General features: G+C 43.2%; 1 protein-coding gene across 1 annotated transcript; it reads left to right on the forward strand.

The window, feature by feature from the left end:
• Positions 1–1,262: 1,262 nt before the first annotated feature.
• TASL (TLR adaptor interacting with endolysosomal SLC15A4) lies at positions 1,263–18,785 on the forward strand. Its single transcript, XM_032777794.2, has 2 exons — positions 1,263–1,500; positions 16,884–18,785. The coding sequence occupies exon 2, from the start codon at positions 16,885–16,887 to the stop codon at positions 17,752–17,754; it is 870 nt and encodes a 289-aa protein (XP_032633685.1). The 5' UTR covers positions 1,263–1,500; position 16,884; the 3' UTR covers positions 17,755–18,785.
• Positions 18,786–23,458: the final 4,673 nt, after the last annotated feature.

Here is a 23,458-nt window from a genome sequence, read left to right on the forward strand (position 1 = left end):
CATTATCTGTGGAGGAAAATTCATATTTTATCTTTCCTTTTCTGAAGATGGTAATTACCCAAAAAAGATAACTTGTAGCATATATTCATCATTTTATAATTACCTGAAAATCAGTGTAATACTTCACAATATCTCTCACTATTTGAACCTTTGATATGCCCTATTCCAACTACAGAGCCAAATTTATCCCAGGCAGATGGGCAAAACCAGGCCTGAATTTGCCCCCAAAGAATGAAGCTTGAAAAAACTACGTCTGTTAAATGTACACATGTGATAACAGTTGTCTCTTGCCAGATTTTCAAGACTAAGGTTAAGAGGACATTGTATATTATTGCTACTCAGACTTAAAGTTGGACTAAAGGAAAAAATGAGACACTGGCATCTGAAGTAGCATAAGGTGGGGTCTAATGAATTTGAGTTTCAAGGGATGTGTATGTATTATCACAATGAAGATGATTATCTACATATCTCAGATTTTTCTTTAGAATCTATCCCTGCTCTAGTAAAATGCAGGAACTTATTGGGCTCTGTGGAAAAGCCATCATCACCTAATGAAAATAGTTCCATGGTACAGTACAATTTCTCCTGAACAGATGAAGGGATAAAGAAGGCTGTCCTCCCCCGTAGTGTCCCAGGATAGCACGGATCTCAGTCTTTTTGATTGATTCCATGTTTTCCAAGTGACTTACATAATTTAATCATGCTACATGATATACCTGCATATATACCTTGGCTGGTTAGCAGCTAGAGTTCCGTGCTTATAATAAAACCTTAGACTTCTTAAAGAAAAATAATATAGGGTTTAGTTAAAAAAAAAGAGAAAGAAAAGTTTGTAATCATTTTCCCAGTACAGAAATCTGATAACCCCTTTTCAGCTAACTCTTATTTAGTCTTTTGGGGTCAATTCAGATGTGCCAGTAGCATCTTGTACTGGCTCATTTGGCAGTAGGCTAGATGTAATAGGGTCTTTATGAGACCGTATGCCTGCTAAGGAATGGATTCCTGTTGGTCCTATGGTGACTTACCATCTCTGTAATGATGAAAAATTACATAAATGGAGTGAAGTTGGGGTAAGACACAACAGAATTCTAGATTATCCAACTCTCTCAGATTGCTATATTTTTTCATTTCATTAACATGTCTCTTTACGGAACTGGCAGCATAGGCTGATGGGTACACACGTGTTATGTTGCAATATACTATTTTAACAACATTTAGTTTCACAACACAGTTTCATTTTGGTATAAAAAGAGGAAGAAAGAGTCTAATATGGTGTAGTTCTAAGAAGTCAGTTATAAAACCTCCAAATCTCCCAGGGACTTCCCTTTAATTCTTCTGAGTAATGGAGAGTGAGAAACAAAATACATGTCAACTTTGCAATGTGAAAAAAGCTACATACAAGTGAGCTTTTAAACTATCTGGAAGAACTACAATTTTTCTCTGCATGGTCATTTGCTGTTGTGTATCTTTTGTCTCAGGAAAGCAGCTAAGCTCTTGAAGGTAAGAACTAAAACACATTATACACTATACAATTCTTTGTAAATATTTTCTTGCCTCTACACCTGGCTTGTTAGTGTCTGACTGGCAATCACATTGGTAAAATCCAGATAATCTTTGTCTGATTGGCATGTGGGCAGTGTAGGTTTTCAAGGATTTTACATAGCCTCTGTGAATGTCCACATGCAATTTCTGGTTCCTTCAGAAATGGTAAGTATATTACAAACTCCAGTCTAGTGTATCTGCCTCCAGAACCATGAGTCACAATAGTTAGTCTTTGATGTGGCTTAAGGATATGAAAACATAGTCACTCAGATCCTGTGTGGGCTCTTGGTAAATGACTAGGGCTCTAGGCACTACCATAATACAAGTAATAAAATAATAATAATCTACATTATGTAACACTTTTAAAGCAAGTGTAATTGAATGTGCTGCTTTTATGCTGGTTATACCATTTTTCATTGATGTGTGTGTATGAGTTAGGAAGTTATCCAAGCAACAGTTTAGAAGTAGAGTTCTGCATATGCAGATTGTTTTCCCCAAGTAAAAAATGGATATTGTATATCTGTGTCAAAAGGTTTAGAATTTTTCTGAGCAACCCAATTATGGTTAAAATAAATATTACCCGTAGGACCTTTAATCCTTGCATTTTCTAGACTCACAGCAAATTCAGGAGTGCGCGCACACACACACACACTCTCTCTCTCTCTCTTTCATTTAGTCCTCAGCAGATGTAACCCTTTCATTCCATGGTCAGGTTCATGCACTCTCCTACTGTTCACTCTTCATAACATGGCAATAGTTTCAATAGCAATGTACCGTAGCTCTTTCTCTGTCCCCCACTCTTAGTAAGTGTAGCACTTTCAGTGACAAGAGCACATGAATCTATTTTCCCCTGCTCCAATTACTTCAGATGCAAAATACTAATAAATTATCACAACATGGATACAGCTTTAAAATGCACATACAAAATCCACAAAGTTAAGACTGACTAAACAGAGATTTAAATTTGCTTATAAGAGAGACATGTAGATGTGTAGAAACAAAGATTGTATCACTCTAAATCGTCTAGTACCGGGGTACTCAAACTGCGGGTTGCCAGTGGGTTTTAATGGGGTCACCAATGCTGGTGTCAGACTTGCTGGGGTCCTGGGCCGGAGCTGAAGCCTGAGCCCCACTGCCCAAAGCTAAAGCCAGAGCCCTCTGGCCTGGAGTTGAAGCAGTGCTCAGGTTTCAGTTGCAGCCCTGGTCAGCAGGACTCAGATTACAGACCCCCTGTCTGGGGCTGAAATCTTTGGGCTTCGGTTTCACACTGGCAGAGTTAGTTATAGATAGGTTGTGCCATGATTGCCCATTATGGAGGTGGTTTGTTTTTTTCACCTTCCTCTGAAGCATCTGGTATTGACCACTGTCAGAGACAGGTTAGTGGATTACAGACAACAACTGCCCAATCCTGAATGGCAATTCCTATGTTCCTTTGTACTCCCTTTGTGCAGGCAAATGCATGTTTTGTATAATTTAGGCAGCTAGTTTGGAAGCTTTGGCCCATTAATTGTAATCTAGACAAGGAGAAGATTCAGAGGAATCATGATCACAGCTGGCAAACACCCTCAAGAAAGTTATACACAAGAGAAGAAAATAACTCCTAGCTTTAGGTGGCAGTAGGCAAAGGAGATCATGTCTGAGGCTAATGAAGAAAAGTGTTTATTTGCTATTTGGAAAGGTTCTTAGCTATAATGGCAACAGAGCAGTATAATGAACTCCCAATAGAAGCACTTGAGGAACAGTCACTGTAAATATTTAAAAACAGCTTGTGACTGGTTGGATCACAGAACTCCCCTGGGAGCTGCCACCTGATGTGCCAAGACTACTTCTGCCCCTGCTTTCCTGTTCTGGCAGTTTAGGACTTCAGTGCCCTACCTGGTTTGAGCCAGACCCACTAGCCTGCTGCAAACCCAGACCCAGGGTCTGAACCACATCCCCTAACAGCTGTAGGCTTCCCTGAAAGCAGTCTACAGAAGTGCTTTTGTCTTTAACACTCAAATGCTCAACTCCCAGTGGGGTTTAACCCCAAATAAAACCGTTTTACCCTGTATAAAGCTTATAGAGCGTAAACTCATAAATTGTTCGCCCTATATAACACTGATACAGAGATATGCACAGATGCTTGCTCCCACAAGTATTTGTACATACTCTGAGTTAATTAATAAGTAAAAAGTGATTTTATTAAATACAGAAAGTAGGATTTAAGTGGTTCTAAGTAGTAACAAACAGCACAAAGTAAGTCACCAAGCAAAATAAAATAAAATGAGCAAATCTATGTCTAATCAAACTGAATACAGATAATCTTACCCTCAGAGATGTTTCAGTAAGTTTTTTCCTCAGACTGGACACCTTCCAGGCCTGGGCACAATTCTTTCCCCTGGCTCTTGTTCCAGCTCAGGTGGTAGCTAGGGGATTCTTCATGATGGCTTCTCTCTCCCCTTTCTTCTGTTCCATCCCTTTATATATATTTTGCATAAGGTGGGAATACTTTGTCTCTCTCTGGGGTCCCACTCCCTCCTTCTCAATGGAAAAGCACCAGGTTAAAGATGAATTCCAGTTCAGGTGACATGATGACATGTCACTGTAAGACTTTAAGCCTTCATTCCTCCCAGCCTGACTCACAGGAAGGCTTGCTTGCAAACAGAGCAATCCACAGTCAATTGTCCTGGTTGATGGGAGCCATCAAGATTCCAAACTACCATTAATGGCCCACACTTTGCATAATTACAATAGGCCCTCAGAGTTATATTTAATATTTCTAGTTTCAGATACAAGAATGATACATTTATACAAATAGGATGACCACACTCAGTAGATAATAAACTTTGTAATGATACCTTACAAAAAACCTTTTGCTTGAAGCATATTCCAGTTACATTATATTAATTCATTAGCATATGTTTATAAAATCATATAGAGTGCAACATCACACAGCTTTGCTATAGGACTTTTCAGATGCAGAGTCTTGCAAAATGCAATTTAGAGTGGATGGCCCAGGGAACCTTTTCTGACCTGAAATAAAGACCAAATTGGACAAAAAGTTGTAGGGGACTGGAAACTTATTGGGGTTCCCCATGGACAATTTGTACAAGACTGTTCCATTGTGTACATGTTGGGTGGTGGAAGGGGGCAAGTTACTCCTCATCAAATGAGCAGGAGCAGGGCTTAAATTCTCATAGAGTATTTCCCAGAGCTCCCCAGGGCTCAGGGCTTCTGTCCTGTAGGTCTGAAAATATTGATCAGAGCTTTGCTCTGGACAGCTCCAGCTGAATTTAAGCCATGAGCAGGAGGTTCAGTTTCCTAAATCTGGGGATGTCAGGGAATCCACCACAGGTGTGGCCATCTTCATGGAAATCTTATGGCTCCACTCTCTTTCCTGACTCATAGACTCATAGACTCATAGACTCGTAGGTCAGAAGGGACCAATATGATCATCTAGTCTGACCTCCTGCACAAAGCAGGCCACAGAACCCTACCCATCCACTTTTATAACAACCCCTAACACTATGACTGAGTTATTGAAGTCCTCAAAATTGTGGTTTGAAGCCTCAAGCTGCAGAGAATCCATCAGCAAGTGACCCATGCCCCACGCTGCAGAGGAAGGCGGAAAACCTCCAGGCCCCTGCCAATCCCCTGGAGGAAATTCCTCCTGACCCCAATATAGGAATCAGCTAAACCCTGAGCATGTGGGCAACTCACCAGCAGCACCAGGAAAGAATTCTCTGCAGTAACTCAGATCCCATCCATCACATCCCTCACAGACCATTGAGCAGACTTATCTGCTGATAATCCAAGATCAATTGCCTAATTAAACTATCCCATCTATCATCCTCCATATACTTATCAAGCTTAGTCTTAAAGCCAGATAAGTCTTTTGCCCCACTACTTCCTCAAGAGCTGTTCCAGAACTTCACTCCCCTAATGGTTAGAAACCTTCGTCTAATTTCAAGTCTAAACTTCCTAATATCCAGTTTGCACCCATTTTTCCTTGTGCCTACTTAGTACTAAGCTTAAATAATTCCTCTCCCTCCTAACGTTAATCCCTGATATATTTAATAGAGCAAGCTATCCCCCACAGCCTTCTTTTGGCCAGGCTAAACAAGCCAAGCTCTTTGAGTCTCCTTTCATAAGGCAGGTTTCCATTCTCGGATCATCCTAGTAGCCCGTCTCTGAACCTGTTCCAGTTTGAATTCATCCTTCTTAAACATGGGCGACCCAGAACTGCACACAATATTCCAGGTGGTCTCACCAGCCGCCTATATATAACGGTACTAACACCTCCTATCCTTGCTGGAAATACCTGCGCTGTGCACCCTAAAACCGCATTTGCTTTTTAACGGCCATATCGCATTGCGGCTCATAGACATCCTGCTATCAACCATACCCAAGGTCCTTTCCTCTCTGTTGCTTCCAACTGATGCGTCCCAATGTATATCTAAAATTCTTATTATTAATCCCTAAGTGCATGACCTTGCACTTTTCACTATTATATTTCATCCTATTACTATTACTCCAGTTTACAAGGTGGTCCAGATCTTCCTGTATAGTATCCCGATCCTTCTCCATGTTAGCAATATCCCCCTTTGTATCCTGCCAGTGAGGCCTCCACAGATACTGCACTGTCAGGACTCCACTTCCAGCTATAGCTCCTCAAGATGGGAATAGGAAGTAAGAGTGCCATAAGGCATAAAGTTAATACTGATAGTCACTATAACTTTTGTATAAACTCCCCATAGGGTGGGCCTTTGCTCTACATCCTCCCACCAGGATCCAGACCTCATGGAAGGGCTTCTCTGAGTCCTAGTGGGTGGGAGAGGATCTCCTGAAAGGGATCCATAGGATTTTCATTCCTCCCCGTCCCCCCCGCCCATGGAGGGAGAAGGGATTATTTGCACCTATGATTCTAGGAAGCTTTGTGTATGTATAGGGATCACATACAAAGCTGAACTCCAGAGACCGAACAGCACACCTGTAACATTATTTAGGACCGTACTTTGGGACTTTGCATGCCCAAATGTATTTGCGTCTGTCCCTTTCTAAAAGCCCCATCCCACATATCCTTTTGCCCACTAGCTGTACTACATTCCTTTCACTTTTCTAGAAATCTTCCAGCTCACTCAGGCTTTTTAGGGGACAAGCAGATTTTATTATTACTCTTCTTATATATATGTATTGCTCCAGGCTCTTGCTTAGCCTAGGCCAGGCAGCCAGTTCAATTCTATATAGCTATATAGCTTCTCTATCAGCTATGCACTGGGCTCTTTGTACACACATTGCCATCATCTCCAAGCAGTGGATCTGCCAGTCTGAGAAAGCCTATGATATTTCTGGGTTCTGGGCATTTGTGCAGAGGCTCACCGTAGTCACACTAACGCTAGCAGCATAGATCAAAGGTCAACTCTTCTCTCCACTGAAATACAGAAAATACACAGGTTAAGGCAGATGCCAGGGATTTGGTTTTAAAAACCAAAAAGATAAAGGTAATAAAGAATTTATAACAGGCAGTGCTTCTTTTATTCCTCCCCAGTGCAAGCTATGCTAGTATTCCTTTAGAATTTACTCAATCACCATATTAAAAAATAACAACCAAGCAAGGGAAAAGTCCAGCAGCCTTGTCTCAGGCAAAACATGTCAAGAGTAAAGACTGTGAACTAGGCCATCTGGTCTCTCTGTCCCCCTTGGAATGAAACATCCATGTGAATTTTTCAAGGGAGGACAGGAGAAAAATGGACTGATCTAAAGGAGCATGAAATCCTCATCGCTCCAACTCTGTGCAATCTCTTATACATGATCTCTATACATTTGGGACGCTGTGGTGTGCATGTGTATTAGAGGCAGGAGAAAGTGGAACTGGGAATAACTGTTCTTCCCTTACTAAAGAAAAGGCACCTGCAGGAAATAACGCTGACCCTTTCCACATTCAAATTCCCTCTGTGTGGCCAGTTGCCAGTAGTGAGACTATGGAAACCTGCCTCTAGCTGAACTGATGGGCAGAAGATGTAGGGGATAATGTGAATGTATTGAGCTTCTGTGTAAATGTCCAGGCCCTCAGAATTGCCACTCACCTTAGCACGATTTCACTTGAAGATCTGGGAACATCTGCAGGCTGAAAGGGAAACAATCCTCTAAAGCCCTCTCAGCCAACTAGATTTTTCCAAGTACTCTGTGGGTCTGAACTTGTTCAGTTTCATGACTTTTCTGGGTTCCCCCCCTCAACACTGGGTGTGATCTAACCCTGAAAATAAGAACTACAGAATTTGGCCAAAGAAATGAAACCAGCAGTTTCAATTCCCTGCTACATCACTTTGTGATAGAAGAATGGTACATCTGGCAGCTGGGAAAACAGTGATGACACATGCTACATAAACTGGGCACAGACTATGTACAATTATTAGAAAAGGATAGATCATGTAATCATGTTTTATTTGTTTCTCAATATTTACACCACAAATAAGTATATGGGTCAGTAACACAATAATTCCATCTTTGCTCTGACCAAAGTTAAAGCCAACACACTCCCCTTTCCTGTGAAAAACTACAGGAGAGAACTATTTTGGCATCTCCTCCTGCTATGAGGGAAGCAGAATTTATCTGACATCTGCAATAGATTTTCATGGCTCTCTTAGTGTGGCTAATAAATAAAGTATACCAGCAGCAACTAATCCTAAGGGCAATTAATCCCCCAATAGGGTTTCTGTAGCTGTTTAAAAGGAAGGGATGCTAGAAACCAGTCATCTGAGGGGGCAAGGTGTCCTCTTGGGAAAGAGATCTCCCCCTCTCTGGAACCCTCCATGGACATGAGTCCATGTCTCTTACTGTGTTCTGCTAATCACAGTTTCTGCAGTCACAGGGCTGTGGTAAACATGGAATTGCCACAGGGAGAGAGGACAGCCAGGACCCAGAGTCCCTAACATATGTATGTAGATATTATCTCCACACATAGATTACCTTCTGAGAGGCCCTGGGTGAATTGCTTTCTCCTCCCTGCTAACTTGGAATGGGTTCTTGCTCTGATGGGCCTGTTCTCTCCTGCTGACAGCTCCTTTCTGGCTCAGTTTCAGAGGATGGTTCCAGAGCCAGGACCAGGACTTTGTCCAATATGTATTGCCACATTTTGCAATGGCTGCAGTAATGCAAGGAACGGCTTTTGGAGGAGGTGAAAGACCTATCACACCTACCAATAATGAGCAACAACCACAAAGTTGGCATGTAGTATCCCATGTGCCACATAATGATACCCTCTTTCCTGTCACAGTTTGTATAAGCATTTTCCAGTCACTTGTGTGCTCTCAGTTCCGGTATTCTGAAACAGTCAAACTGAGAAATATCTATAACAGGTGTTCCTGCCTGTGGAGACAATATCTATGCCTATTACATTTTATATTTGGATTAAATGTTAAATGAAGAGTTCTACACACTACTAAAATGAAGACTTTAATTTCTCACCAATCACTTGGTAGTTTTGTGATAAAAATGATTTGAACATGTGAAATCTGCTTGGTAAAATTCAACTTCCTCTTTGCTATACTATATGAGACTGGTCTAGGACTCCTTTCTTACAGGATATTTTCCTGCCATTGGTTTAGAAAACCTGATGTATAATTATGAATAATTACACTGAAATTGAATGATCAGAATGCAGGGATGCTGCACATTTGCTGATGCATAGCGTTGCATGTGTCTCCCAGTTACGCAGTACTATGCACTCCGACTGGTTTCTAAGTGTCTGATTTCAATAATCATTGTATGGCTATTTTTATGTAACTATACTGTGTGGCCTAAATTCTTAAAACTAGCCAATGATTTGGGAGCCTTGATTTCTGGGTGTCTGATTGAGATAGTGTGACCCTGTCAAGGTTCCTTCCCCGCTCTGAACTTTAGGCTACAGATGTGGGGACCTGCATGGACACTTCTAAGCTTAATTACCAGTTTAGATCTTGTATTGCTGCCACCACCCCCAAGCACTACTTTTCCAACCCCCTTGGACCTAAAAACAAGGAAAAAATCAATCAGGTATTTAAAAAGAAGGCTTTTAATTAAAGAAAAGAAAGGTAAAAGAAAACCCTCCGGGGAGATTAGCACACCAGCTACTCTTACAGACAACAGATTCCAAACACAGAGGATGTGGCAAAAATCTTAATACACACAAGAATACCCAAATTTGATAATTCACTTAATGGTACCAAGACAAGTTACAAAGCAAATAAACATAAACCTATTTATCCCTTTCTAAAACTTACTACTCTGATAAGAGGCTGTTTCCTTGATCTTTTTCACTCCAGCTGAAACTGAAACTCTAAACAAAGGAAAACTTCCCTCCTTCCTTTTGAAACATCTTGTTCCCCCACTGGTTCCTCTGGTTAGGTGTCAGCTAGGCTAGGTGAACTTCTTAACCCTTTACAGGTAAAAGAGGCATTAACCCTTAACTATCTGTTTATGACACGCATAGATTACCTTCTGAGAGGCCCTGGGTGAATTGCTTTCTCCTCCCTGCTAACTTGGAATGGGTTCTTGCTCTGATGAGCCTGTCTGAGAGGGAAAGCCACTGGTCAGTCCCCAAATCTCAGACAGTGTTGAACCACACTGGCGGTGATTTCTTCCTAGAACTTTAGAATAAACAGATTAATAAAACACATGCACCTTTATGTATACTACTTATGTAAAACTACAAGATTTTTCACATTTTAAGGACAATTTAACCAGTCAACTCTGGGCAACTTTCATGGGAGAGTGCATCAGCTACTTTGTTAGAAGCTCCTGAAATGTGTTGAATTTCAAAATCAAATCATTGGAGAGCTAAGCGGCTCTCGAAGACGTTTTTTGTTGTTTCCCTTGGCAGTATGAAGCCACTTTAGCGCAGCATGGTCAGTTTGTAGCTGGAAACGCCATCTCCAAAGTATGGGCTTAGCTTTTCCAGGGCGTGCACAATGGCGTAGCATTCTTTTTTCATTGATGACCAGTGGCTTTCCCTCTCAGACAGTTTCTTGCTGAGAACACGACAAGATGGAATTTTGATCCGGTCCTTTCTGCATTAAAACTGCTCCTACACCACACTCAGATGCATCTGTGGTTATAGGAATGGTTTGTCTCAAGTCTGAGTCCCTTAGCACAGGGTTGTATACGGTGTCTCCTGAAGCTGGTTAGGCTTCTAACACTCATCAGTCCACTTAACTGCGTTTGGCTGTTCTTTCTTGGTCCGATCTGTCAGTGGGCAGCGATTTGGCTGTAGTGTGGTACAATCGCCTGTATATATTCCGGACAAGCCTAATAAGGTGACCTGTTTCTTTGACTTTGGGACAGGCCACTTTTGGTATGAGTTGTTGTGTGTGTGGGGGTTTATTATTCCTTGACCCACTGGTGCCCAGGTAGTCACTCTGTTTTGGCCTATTTGACAATTTTAGCCTAACAGTTAGTCTGCCTGCCTGTACACTTGAAGACTTTCCAGGTGCTCCAGATGTTCTGTCCATGAATCAGAAAAAATGCCCACATCATCAAGGTAGGCACACGCAGATTTCTCCAGTCCTGCTAGGAGCCATCTACAGTCTTTGAAGGTGGTGGGCATGCATTTGCAGCACTCGAAAGTAAGACATTACATTCATATACCCTGCTATGTGTGATGAAGTGTCTTACATTTCCTTGGCGGGTTCAGCTAGCAGTACGTTGGAGTACCCCTGGGTGTTAAGTCTAATGTATGATATGACTGGGCACATCCAATTTTTATCCAATACTAGCTCATCGGGTGCGTGGCACTGGATAGTTGTGGGATGAGTACAGCATTTGGCTTTATGAGTCCATATGCTTAAAGCATTATTCCCATCTGCTTTTTAGGTAACTAGACCACTGGAATGCCCTTGCACTGTTATTACGATGGGATTTATACTCAATCTGTGCATGACTTTTAGGAGTCTTCCTGTTCTTATTACGCTCTTTGCGGCGATGAGTGGATCCGTTCGTTAATATGGTTCTCATTGGTGTGAGCAGTACTGTGTGCAATGACGTGGAATCAGTGTCTTGTCGGTCCCGTCCTGGAGTTGGCTGAACTATTTCTGCGCAAAGTCTAGTTGCACAGCTGCTTAGATTCTGTTCGCTGCAAATGTCAGGGTCATGAGAGGTTTCACCTCTTCCACGCCACCGTCACTTTTTCCTTTGTAGTAGACACCTTCAGGCCACTCAGCGTCATCTCCTCCCTGGGCTGTAAACTGACAAACCTTTAATTCTCTGGAATAAAAGGGCTTTAGAGAATTAGCATGGTACACTTTAGGGTTGAAGTGGGGAATGCTATGAGATAGTTAACAGCTCCCAGGCACTCTTGGACCGTGAATGGCCCTTCCTATGATGCTTCCATCTTATGGGCCTGTAGCACCTTTAAGACCATAACCTGGTCCTCTACTTTGAAGGAACACTGTCTGGTATGTTTATCATACCAGGCCTTTTGCTCTTCCTGAGCATCCTTTAGGTTTTCTTTAGCAAGGGCTAAAGGGTGTCGGAGCATGCTTTGTAGGTTGCTTACAAAGTCTAGAATGTTAGTTCTTGGAGAAGGCGTATACCCTTCCCATTGCTGCTTCACCAACTGTAATGGCCCCTTAACCTCGTGGCCATACACAAGTTCGAATGGTGAAAACCCTAACCTGGGATGTGGTACAGTCCTGCAGGCAAAAAGCAACTGCTGCAACACTAGGTTCCAATCATTGGAGTGTTCATTTACGAATTTACGGATCATGGCCCACAAAGTTCCATTAAACCTCTCCACCAGGCCACTGGTTTGATGGTGGTAAGGGGTGGCAACCAAGTGATTCACTCCATGAGCTTCCCACAGGTTTTTCATGGTCCCTGCCAGGAAATTAGTTCCCAAATCAGTAAGGATGTTGGAGGGCCAACCTACCCTGGCAAAAATATCTGCTAAGGCCTGGCGCACACTTTTAGCCCTGGTGTTGCTTAGAGCTAATGCTTCCTGTCATTGGGTAGCAAAATCCATGAAAGTCAGCATGTACTGCTTTCCTCTGGGGGTCTTTTTTGGGAAAGGACCCAGAATATCCACAGCTACTAGCTGAAATGGGACCTCAATTATGGGGAGTGGCTGGAGAGGGGCTTTGACCTGGTCTTGGGGCTTTCCCACTCGTTGGCACACCTCACAAGACAGACATAATTAGCAACGTCCTTGCCCATTCCCTCTCAGTGGAAAGACTTCCCCAACTGGTCATTGGTTCTCTTCACCCCAAAATGGCCACTGGGATGGTCATGGGATAAGCTCAAGAGCTTTACCCAGTACTTAGTTGGAACTACCAACTGTCTTTGAGGATGCCATTCTTTCTGGTGTTCACCAGAAAGAGTCTCCTTGTATAAAAGTCCTTGTTCTACAACAAACCGGGATCGGTTAGAAGAGCTGAGAGGTGGTAGGGTGCTCCGTGCCGCCACCCAAGCTTTCTGAAGTCTTTCATCTGCTTCCTGTCCTCAGCCTGGAACTGTCTCCTATGATGCTAGGAGTAAACCGTTCCTACTTTATGACTGTGGACTTGGCTTGGTATCCCTCTGGAGAATGATTAGGTGAAGGGTGTATGTTTTTGTTGATTGATGACATTGTCTTCCGCTGGGCAACTATGTGACTTTCAGGCTACATGCTTGAGCTCTGGGGTAGGTGTGTCATGCTCTGCTTCTGCCGTTTCAGGCCTGGTGTGCCTTCTCTGGCACTGAGTTTGTAATGGGCTGCAAGCGCGTGGAGGATCAGTGCGAGCACGGTTCCTGAGTGCTGGGTTTGCTTTATCAGATTTCCGGTTCTGGGACTGGAGTCAATTATGGCTGGTAGCATTGCTGGAGTAGAAGATGCCGGGTACTCACCCATCTGTTGGTTCAAGGTTCACACACAGGGACCTCTGGTGGACTCTAGCGAACATCGCATGGAGGTATGTGGACAGCTACTTGCCTGGCCTGTCTCGTGTGACCATTCCTCCACTTGGCCAGCTTTCACATAGTTGAGCCAAAGTCTTTCCCCCAGTACAATGGGGGCAGGGGTATATGTCATTAGACCTGCAATAAGTGCCACATTCCTATAGATCCAGCCCTTTGTACGGAACGTGCAACTTAGCAGCTGTAGCAAGTTTTAAAGATTTGACATAATGGGTCGATAGTTGTCACTTATGGCCTCTGGGTTGATGAATTGGGATTTCACTAAGATTGGTGGATAGCTGAACACTTTGTGCCAGTTCTCCACACGTATCAACTTTCTTCCACCACAATCTCAAGAGTTTCCCTTTGCTCCGAGGGATTTGAGAGGATCGGCTATGGGCTTTTGGTGTGATATGAGTTGTATATGAACTGATAATCAGGTTGGGTCTTGGCAAACGCAGTTGGCTTCTATATTCCCGTTGCATTTACATTTAAACAAATCGGCACCGACTAGACTGGTTAATACAGGGAATCCGAGGTGAAGTTTTGCTGAGACGGGGGAGGGGAACAAATAAGTGTGATCGGGCATTCCTTATGGGTTGTAGGGAACCTTGGGTTCCCCCTAGGTAGAAGAGTTTGAGTTTGTTTGTCTTTCTGATATTCGCTCCAATCTATGAGTGTTTTTTTTCTTTTCTGTCACTTCAACCATTTTGGCTCCAATCTCCCCCGCTCGGTTACAAGTATTTGGCTTCCCTTTAGGATGTCCCTTTACTATTTCCACAGGATACACCTCTATATAACAACTAGTCATCATTTTGCTAGTGTGAGAGACAGATCTACTGTCTAAGAGATTTAGGCATATTGCTCTATATCAGTCATGTCCCAATTATCTTTTCCAATGATGGTACGAGTGTTGAAGGTAAATACCTCTAGTTCCACCTGGCTCGGACGCCCAGACGGGAATGGTTCAAAAAGTGTAGCCATTTGAAGTACTAGGCTTGGTTTTGAAAAAGTTATATAATCGTCATGTTCTTCCTTAGGACAATTTCAGCCACCACCATACGCTAAGAGTTCCACTGAGCTGTGCCTAGCTCTATCATGTCTAAGATGATTATAGAGCTATACCCAAGGCAGGCCTTGTCGAAATTTTCATAAGAAAGGACTCAGTATCAATCACCTGCACTTGTAGGTGGAGGAATTTCTGGGATGGAAAGCAGTACCTGGAGAAGCGTTGGTAGGGTTGGACTGTCACATCCGCTTAGCCTTGCTAATCCAGTTTCATGACTTTCCCGCTTTCCTCTCCTGCATCTCTTTTGTGTACCCTCCACTCTTTTTTGTGTCATCCCCATAGCTCTTGATGGGCAGCCTCAGCCAGGCCTCTGTCTGTCCATGTTTCCTTTTGGCTCTCCTAACATGGAGTTTAGCTAATTCTAGCTGCTGTTGAGGTGTTCTTTCTCTTGACTTCCGACATTTTCCCCGGGTCTACCTATTAGCTATACTGGGCAGGACGATGGAGGGGGGGAAACTCGCTTGGGATCTTTGGATTAACTGTTAATGTGATTCTTTAGGGAAAAAACAAGTAAAACAGGTTTTAATACTTACCTTGGCAATATTATAATGACCTGCCAGTGATCACAGCTGGAGTTCCCTTCTAACAAAAAGCCCTCTGTTAGAATCTCTTATTGTTGCCTATCATGTATTCTCTCCTCTCCACATGCTTACTCAGCTCTCAAGGAAGAGAAAACTCTGGCTTTTGGTTCTAAACAGTCCCTCCCATCGCTGCTCAACACTGTCAAGGTTCCTCCCCCAATCTGGAACTTTTAGGGTACAAGTATGTGGGGACTGCCTGGACATTCTAGCTTATATTACCGTAGACTGGTATCGTGCCCACCACCCAAGCCATCCTTCCTGGAGTAGTCCTTGCATGAGCATCTCACACATTCCTGTGAATCAGATCCAAATCCCTTGGATTCTTAAAACAAGGAGAATTAACCATCCCTCCTTTCTCCACACTCTGGGTGGACCAGATCCAACCCGTGATCTAATACAAGGAAAATCATCTAGGTTATTTTTAAAAGAAGGTTCTTTAATTAATGAAGAAGAAAGGTAAAAAGATAAACCCTCTGGGGAAATAGACACCAGCTAGTCTCTACAGACAACAGTGTCTAACACACGATGTTCCAGGCATAAATCTTAATAACACTGAATACCCAATTTTTGATATTCCTTTATGGTCCAAGTACAAGTTACTAATGCAATGAATCATACACCTACTTTTCCTTCTAACTTACTACTCTGATAAGAGGCTTGCGTCTTAATCTTTTTCATTCCGGCTGAAACTGAAACTCTTAAACAAAGGAAAACTTCCCTCCTTCCTTTTGAAACATCTTGTTCCCCCATTGGTTCCTCTGGTCAGGTGTCAGCTAGGCTAGGTGAACTTCTTAACCCTTTACAGGTAAAAGAGGCATTAACCCTTAACTATCTGTTTATGACAGACCCCATTTCCAGAACTGCTGAATATCCAAAACTCCAACCAAAGGAGCTGTGAGTACTGAGAATGTCTGAAAACCAGGCCCTAACTGTCTCAGTTTGGGAACTCAAAGTGAGCATTCGGACTGGCTGATAACCATTATTGGCCAGTTCAAGTATAGAAATTTGTATAATCACTATCTGGTGGGGTTTTTTAAATGAAAAAGCAACCACGAAAATAACAATTATTCAGCCTGAGAAGAAGGAAGAAGTTACACTCAGAACATGAATCTGAGATCCACCTTTTCCGATTGTGGCATGTGAAGGCCTCCAAGTTTTGAAATAAATCCCATAGCTTGAATGTGCATGGAGAATGGGAAAAAAAATCACCTTTTATGGCTACCTGCTGAAATCAATACACTTTCTGCAGAAACCACATAGATATAAACCACAAGCCATTGCACAAAATACCCTTATAAAACAAAAACACAGTATATTGCATGTGGTAGTGTGCCTAAAATTATTTTATATGATTGGTCTAACATAGAGGTTCTCAAACTGGGAGTCAGGACCTCTCAGGGGGTCACGAGCTGTCAGCCTCCACCCCAAACCCTGGTTTGCATCTAGCATTTATAATGGTGTTAAATATATTAAAAAGTGTTTTTAATTTATAAGGGAGGGGTCACACTCAGAAGCTTGCTATTTGAAAGAGGTCACCTGTACTAAAGTTTGAGAACTAGCCACTCATTGCATTAACTCAAGCCATTTGAAAGGGATAAACTCTCATGCTAATAGCCTGATCTAAAGCTAATCTATATGCAAACAATAACAGATTTTCAGGGGGAACATAATCAATACAAAAATCTTTTTACAAACAAATGAACTACTTTCCTTTTCTTGTTGTTTTTCTGTTCCATCTTCCTGTTTGTTTATTCCTAATAACGATCATCTAATTTAATCTTTTATGTCTCATTTCCTCTTTTTTCAAGGATGTTGTCAGAAGGGTATCTTTGTGGAATCCCCTATTTTTGTGACGACTTCTTGAGTTCCAAGCTCTACAGAAAGCGAGCAGCAGAGGAGAAGGTGCATGAGATGAGCTCCATGTGTGGCTTTACCTATTCCTCCATGGATGAAACACAGGGCAGAAGTCTCTTTCAGAGGTGCAGGTCTGTGGGCAAGTTCTTTTCTTCAGTCCATTCCAAAGGAAGCAAACACAATGGAAGACAGAAAGAGACTTTACTGCAGGTTATTCAGAGCACGGAGTTTGAAAGGCAAACACCTCCCGTTGCAGATATGTCTGGAGGATCCACAAGTAGAGATACCTACCTGGTTCCTTCTTCTTGTAAAAGTATTTGCAAGAATTACAATGATTTGCACATTGCTGGTGGCCATGTGATGCCTATCAGCTCAGTAACAACAGATTTTACCTGTGACAGTGAGATAGGCCCATTTTTGGAGTCATCAGAGATTCCTCCGCCTATGGAATCCATGAGGATGCCACCCAATGACCTCATTCGCAAGCCCATCCAAGGGTACTCATCATGCTGGCGAGTGACCAGCATAATGCAACACCAGCAGCCCCTCTCCAATTCAATACTGAATGACTACCTAGAGCAGAAAGTGGTGGAGCTGTACAAGCAGTATATCATGGACAGCATGGTCAACAGTGCATCCCCCACTCAGATCCTGGCCTCTGAGCTCATCATGACCAACGTAGACCAAATCAGCATGCAGATATCACGAGAGAGGAATATGGAGACCACCAAGGCCAAAGACATGGTCATTAACTGCCTGTTACGACTGGCCAGTGGAAAAGTATCTAGTGAAATAAGCACCCCTAGTCTGCAAATTTCGCAATAAAGCAGCATCAGTATGTAGACTGGTGGCATTAAGGTGCTCTGCAGCTAGAAAGCTCACAGGTTTTGTAAATACAAATGTAAAGTTCTCAGTGTAGTACTTTTCTGGTATCATTGTATTAAACCCTGTTATAATGAATAGTATTGTTATTTGACCAATTTTTGTTGGCCAGGGAGAAAAGCTTTCGAGCTACACAGATCTGGTCCTGAAGAAGAGCTCTGTGTAGCTTGAAAGCTTGGCTCTTTCACCAACCCAAACTGGTCCCATAAAAGATATTACCTCACCCACCTTGTCTCACTAATATCCTGGGACCCACAAGGCTGCAACAACACTGCAAACATTATTGTTATTTATAATTTGTACAGTCGTTGCATCCAGGATCCCCAGTCCTGCTAAGCTTTCCCTCCTGCTTGGAATCTGCAGTTCTATCATTTGTAGGGGCCTACCAAATTCACAGTCCATTTTGGTCAATTTCACGGTCGTAGGGTTTTAAAAATAGTACATTTCATTATTTCAGTTATTTCAAGCTGAAATTTCATGGTGTTGTAATTGTAGGGGTCCTGACCCAAAAAGGAGTTGTGAGGAGGTCGCAACGTTATTGTCAGGGGTGGGTGGGTTGCAGTACTGCCACCCATACTTCTGCACTGTGGCTGGTGTCGGTGCAGCCTTCAGAGCTTGGCAGCTGGAGAGTGGCAGCTGCTGGCCCAGAGCCCAACTCTGAAGGCAGAGCCACCACCAGGAGCAATGTAGAAGTAAGGATGGCATGGTATGGTATTGCCACCCTTACTTCTATGCTGCTGCCTGCAGAGCTGGGCCCGCAGTCAGCAGCTGCCACTCTCCAGCTGCACAGCTCTGAAGGCAGCAGCGCAGAAGTAAGGGTGGCATGGGATGGTGTGGTATTGCCACCCTTACTTCTGTGCTGCTCTGGCTGGGCACTGCCTTCAGAGCTGGGTGCTTGCCATCAGCCACCACTCTCTGAACACCCAGCTCTGAAGGCAGTAGAGAAGTGAGGGTGGCAATACTGCAATCCCCCTTGTAACCCTCCTGTAGCTCCCTTTTAGATCAGGACCCCCAATCTGAGAAATGCTGGTCTTCCCCGTGAAATCTGTATAGCATAGGGTAAAAGCACACAAAAGACCAGATTCCATGGCGGGAGACCAGGTTTCATGGTCCGTGACGCTTTTTTCATGGCTGTGAATTTGGCAGGGCCCTAATCATTTGTACAAGTGTGAACTTCAGCCTTCCTCCCAAACACAGCTGGCTGTGTCCAGATCTCGCAGCTATGACTAATCTCTATTGTCTGCCCCAACTCTATCCATCTCCTTACGTCCTTTGTTTCACCACCTTCCCTTCCCACTTTCCCTCAGATCCAATCCAAGGTCCATTCTGAGCCAAGTAGGCTCCCCAAGTGTGTGTATAAATTTGTTTTTCTCTGAACTGAACCTTTAAAAAGAACTGGGAAAAGTGATCTGCAATCACCTGGAGACATTGGGTGTTTTTTGCCGGCTAGCTAGATACAATGCAGCTTGGGGAATAGAATTGAGCTTTAGAATGTAGCACTCTACCTCTTCAGCTAAAAGAGAATCTTCCTTAACTTCCTCTTTTTAGGCTGTTTAATGAATATTTTCTTATGAATTAAGTGGTGTAGGGTATTGAAGGGAGCAGAAAATCAGATTCATCATAGTTGGGAGAATTTCAAACTGCACACTAAAGGCCTGACCCATTGAAGGTAACAGGACTATTTCCACTGAATGCTTGAGGAAGTCTAAATATCCCACCCAACAGTGGGCAGCGGTACATGTACACAGCAAGCAGTACGTTAAAGTTTGGGCTTGTTCTGATTTGTTCCTAATTAACTTGTTTTTTCAGAATAGTTTCCCTTGCTGTGATCACTGGCATGCACCTCAGATCACAGAGCCTGGCTCTTGATGTACTCTTATAAGGAAGTCCTTCTCACCCCCCAGACTTGCATTCACATTTTTAGACTCAGTTCTTTGTGGAAGGCACTATCTCCTATTATGAGTTTGTACAATAGCTAGCATAATGGGGGGCCAGCCCCTCTGTGTGCTACTGTAATACCATAAATTATTAATAAACATCCACCAGGTATTTTTGCTTTGGCAATTCGTTAGAGCTTAATAGTTGCCTTTGCATCTCTCTTGGCGGGATCTTTTTTACTTTCATCTGTACAGTTTTTTTATCAGCGTGTAACATTTTCAAAAAATAAACATGTTACTGTACTTAAAACTTCATTTTGTTGCTGCTCTCTTGTGACAAATTGCTTAGTGATAACATGTATACTTCCCTACTGTGTGATAATTTCAGGATGAAATGAATATTTGAAGTAAAAATTGTTGAAATTTGTAGATTTCTAATACCTTTGAAGTGAGGGCCCCATTCAAATACAGGGGTGTTATATCGTGTTGTCATAGCAACCTACTATAATACTATTATGCAGCAAATCAGGAAAGGTAATCTTTCCTTTGTTACAGTTCAGTATACTTCAATGATCAAATGCAATTTACAAATAGAAATGATGCTATTTTCCATCCAAGAAACACATTTTCACGCGAGCATGTAGAGAGTTATGCAACATCACTTAACAATAAACATCTCTTCAAATTCTTTATGGTCTTTTTTAAACCTGCCCAGAAGAATATGGGCCCTTTAGAAGCTATTTGTGAATAGCATGTGAAGCACTACTAGAGTAAGTGAATAATGCAATTTTTTTTTAACAGATATGCATTTAGATTTTTAAATGAGTTTAGTTTGACCACACTTGTACCCTGTTTTTGGTTGCTTTCTGCTAACATTCAAATGATTGCCTTTTACTGATACAAATGTTAGTAGAAAATGAATTGCAAAGTCAGAGGCATGAATATTCTTGCCCAAAGTGCTTGCATCCTCATCAAGGCACTGAAATTGTTTCTTGCAAACACTCAGCTCTAAGCATAGCATTTGGTGTGTGGCTTGTGATCACACAATTGACATTTTAATCAGCTGATTCTCATAAGTCCACAACTGGATTTATTTTTCCTTAATGGTGGGCACTTGATTAGCAAGTACAGTGAATATGTTTTAAAAAGTGTTTCCACTGAGTCATGTAGCATGGCAGGTATCCCCCAGATTCCTGAGATGCAACTGTAACTAGCTATAGTGAGAGGTGGTATGTAACCAAGCACAGTTAGATGGCTAAATGAGATACAAGAGATTAATATACTGCAATTTTGGCTGCTGTCTTATTGGAGTTTTGATTTAGAATTGCATCATTGAAAAGGATGATTATTAATACGTTCTGTTGGCAGTAGTGACAGAGGCTCCGTCCCTCTGCCATCAAGTATTTGATGTGGCTACCTTCCACACAAGAACCTGCCACTCTTTTCTTCAGAATGGAAACATATGTTACATCAGTACATCCCGCACTATTCAGGAATCCCAGTGGCTTAAAGCCCACAATGATCTCCAGAACATCAGCTGCCTTGATCACAAGCCTGTGCAACACACTATATTTTGCCATGCAAAACTTCATCGTGGACTTCAAAGTTGTATCTGTCCAGTCCACTCAGTCAAGGCCGGCTTTAGGTTTTTTGCTGCCTCAAGCACAAAAAAATTTGGCTGCCCCTCACCCCAGCGCTGGGCTTTCACCCCCCCTCCACCAGTGCCCTCCCCTACTTGCACTCCCTGCCGCCCCAGCCCGGGCTCTGCCCAAGTAGTGCTGATTCCGCCCACTTCCCCATCACCTCCAGACAGTTCTGCGCTGGCAGGGTTGGGGTAAGCAGTAGGGGTCCCGGGCCGCACCTCAGCCCAGGATCCCTCCAGCCAGGGCTCCCACATCCAGGACTGGCCGGGACCCGGGAGGGCAAAGATGGGGGACCGCCTCAGCAGGGTGCTGAGGAGCCCGGGGCAGGGTAGTTCCAGAGGGAGCAGAGCCCTGGAGAGCGGATGTGGGCCCCACACGGCAACGCCCCGCCCTCTATGGCCCCGCTGCTGCTTCTGGCCTCCCTGCCACAGTCCCTGGGCTGCTCAGGCCACTCTGCCCAGCCCTGGCTGCGGCACTGGGGGGCAGCCACTCTGCAGCACCTTCAAGCAGCTCTGTGTGCCCTGTGGGGTAGCCCCCTAGCCCGAGTGTCCCCTGCTCGGAGCCTGCCCAGCCTAGCCACAAGGTGCAGGTGCTGTTCCCCCATGGCATGAACTGCAGCGGCATCAGGGCACTACCGCGCACGACATGCTGCTGCTGCCAGGGCCGGCTCTAGGCTTTTGCTGCCCGAAGCAAAAAAAAGACGGCCGGAAAGTTGCCCCTGAAAATGTGCCGCCCCAAGCATGTGCTTGGTTTGCTGGTGCCTAGAGCCGGCCCTGCACTCAGTGAACACCATTCTCAAACACTGTAAGAGCACATGTTTCTCCTGTGCTGCTGGTGGGGTAAGAGGGTGCAGATGAGCTTTGTAGAAATAACTCTGAACTATTTGCCTTGTATTTTGGCCCTGTGCAGGTATTGACAAAACATACTCTCAGTTGCCTTGGAACTGCTTTCTTAAAGCTCCCCTTTTCTTGCTGTGGAAAGAGCAAGAGTTAAGTATTCACCCTAGCCTCCACTTTGAGAAAAGGTTTTGGAATTAGCATCAGCACCTCTGAAATTATGGGAAAATCCCTCAAGGATTATGGGTGATGCCCAACATAAGCTAAGAATTTCACCTCTTTCCCCAAAATTACCCTGAGCTCACTGAAAACTCCCAGTAGCAGGTTTCAGGGAGCTGAGTTGAGAACTGTAGGCTCAGTACTTACAGGGAAGCACGACTGTAATAGTGTGTTAAAGCATAAATGGGGATTGACAGTAAAACTGAAAGAACACAATTAGAGCAGACACAACTGAATCTCTGGTACTTATATTGATGCTTTCTCATTAGATCAACTACCAATGGTTCAGTTCTCTAGTGCAGGCACAGCCACAGTAAATTTCTTGTCAAGGAAACTCCCCTTGATATATTCTTGAATATCCATAAAGTAAGGGCGTTAATTTCCAATTGAGCACTTACTTTGGGAAGCTGAATAATCAACCTTTCCCTGGACACAAACAGTTGTTTCCTTCTCCTGTATGAATACTTACATATATCTTCCTTTCTTTGTTTGTTTTTTAAATATTGTATTGAACCTGCTCCTCGAGATAACTAGGTGTCATCCACCTCTTGTCCCTGGCCAGGTTATTTTCAAAACATTATTTGAATTTAGGGAGGTATCATCTTAAGCACATGGACACTTCCTTAGATTACTCTGTACTCAGACTGAAGTTCATTCCCATATCTGTCTTTGTTCAAGCCAAAACTAACATCCCTTTTGTCACTACCACACTAGATCTCACTTTCTTTCCTGGCTGAAAGCCCTTTGGATGCTAATTTGGCTCTTACTAAATTAAGTCAGGTGATTACCTAAGGCAGATAATCATTCTCTTTCTCTCTTGGATGCTAAATTGAAAAGGAGAAGCTCCTATTTTCCAGTAACTCCACTGACAGTAATTTCTACCCTGTATCATATGAGCTCTTGACACATGAAGCTCCTTCTGCTACAATGTTTCTGGAGAATCAGCATTAGCTCCAGTGGCAGAGCCTAAGCGTTTTGAAAAAAAGCTTGAATGCTACCCCCACTTTATTGTAATCCCTTCCAGGTCCCACTTTGCATTAAGGGTACATTAATAAACAGTTTATAAAGCTTA

Source organism: Chelonoidis abingdonii, chromosome 1 (genome assembly GCF_003597395.2).
Source record: "Chelonoidis abingdonii isolate Lonesome George chromosome 1, CheloAbing_2.0, whole genome shotgun sequence".
In the NCBI taxonomy this organism is placed as follows: Eukaryota; Metazoa; Chordata; order Testudines; family Testudinidae; genus Chelonoidis; species Chelonoidis abingdonii.

Excerpts from the sequence above, each read along its gene's own strand:
- TASL (XM_032777794.2), top strand. The coding sequence starts at position 16,885 with ATGTTGTCAGAAGGGTATCTTTGTGGAATCCCCTATTTTTGTGACGAC.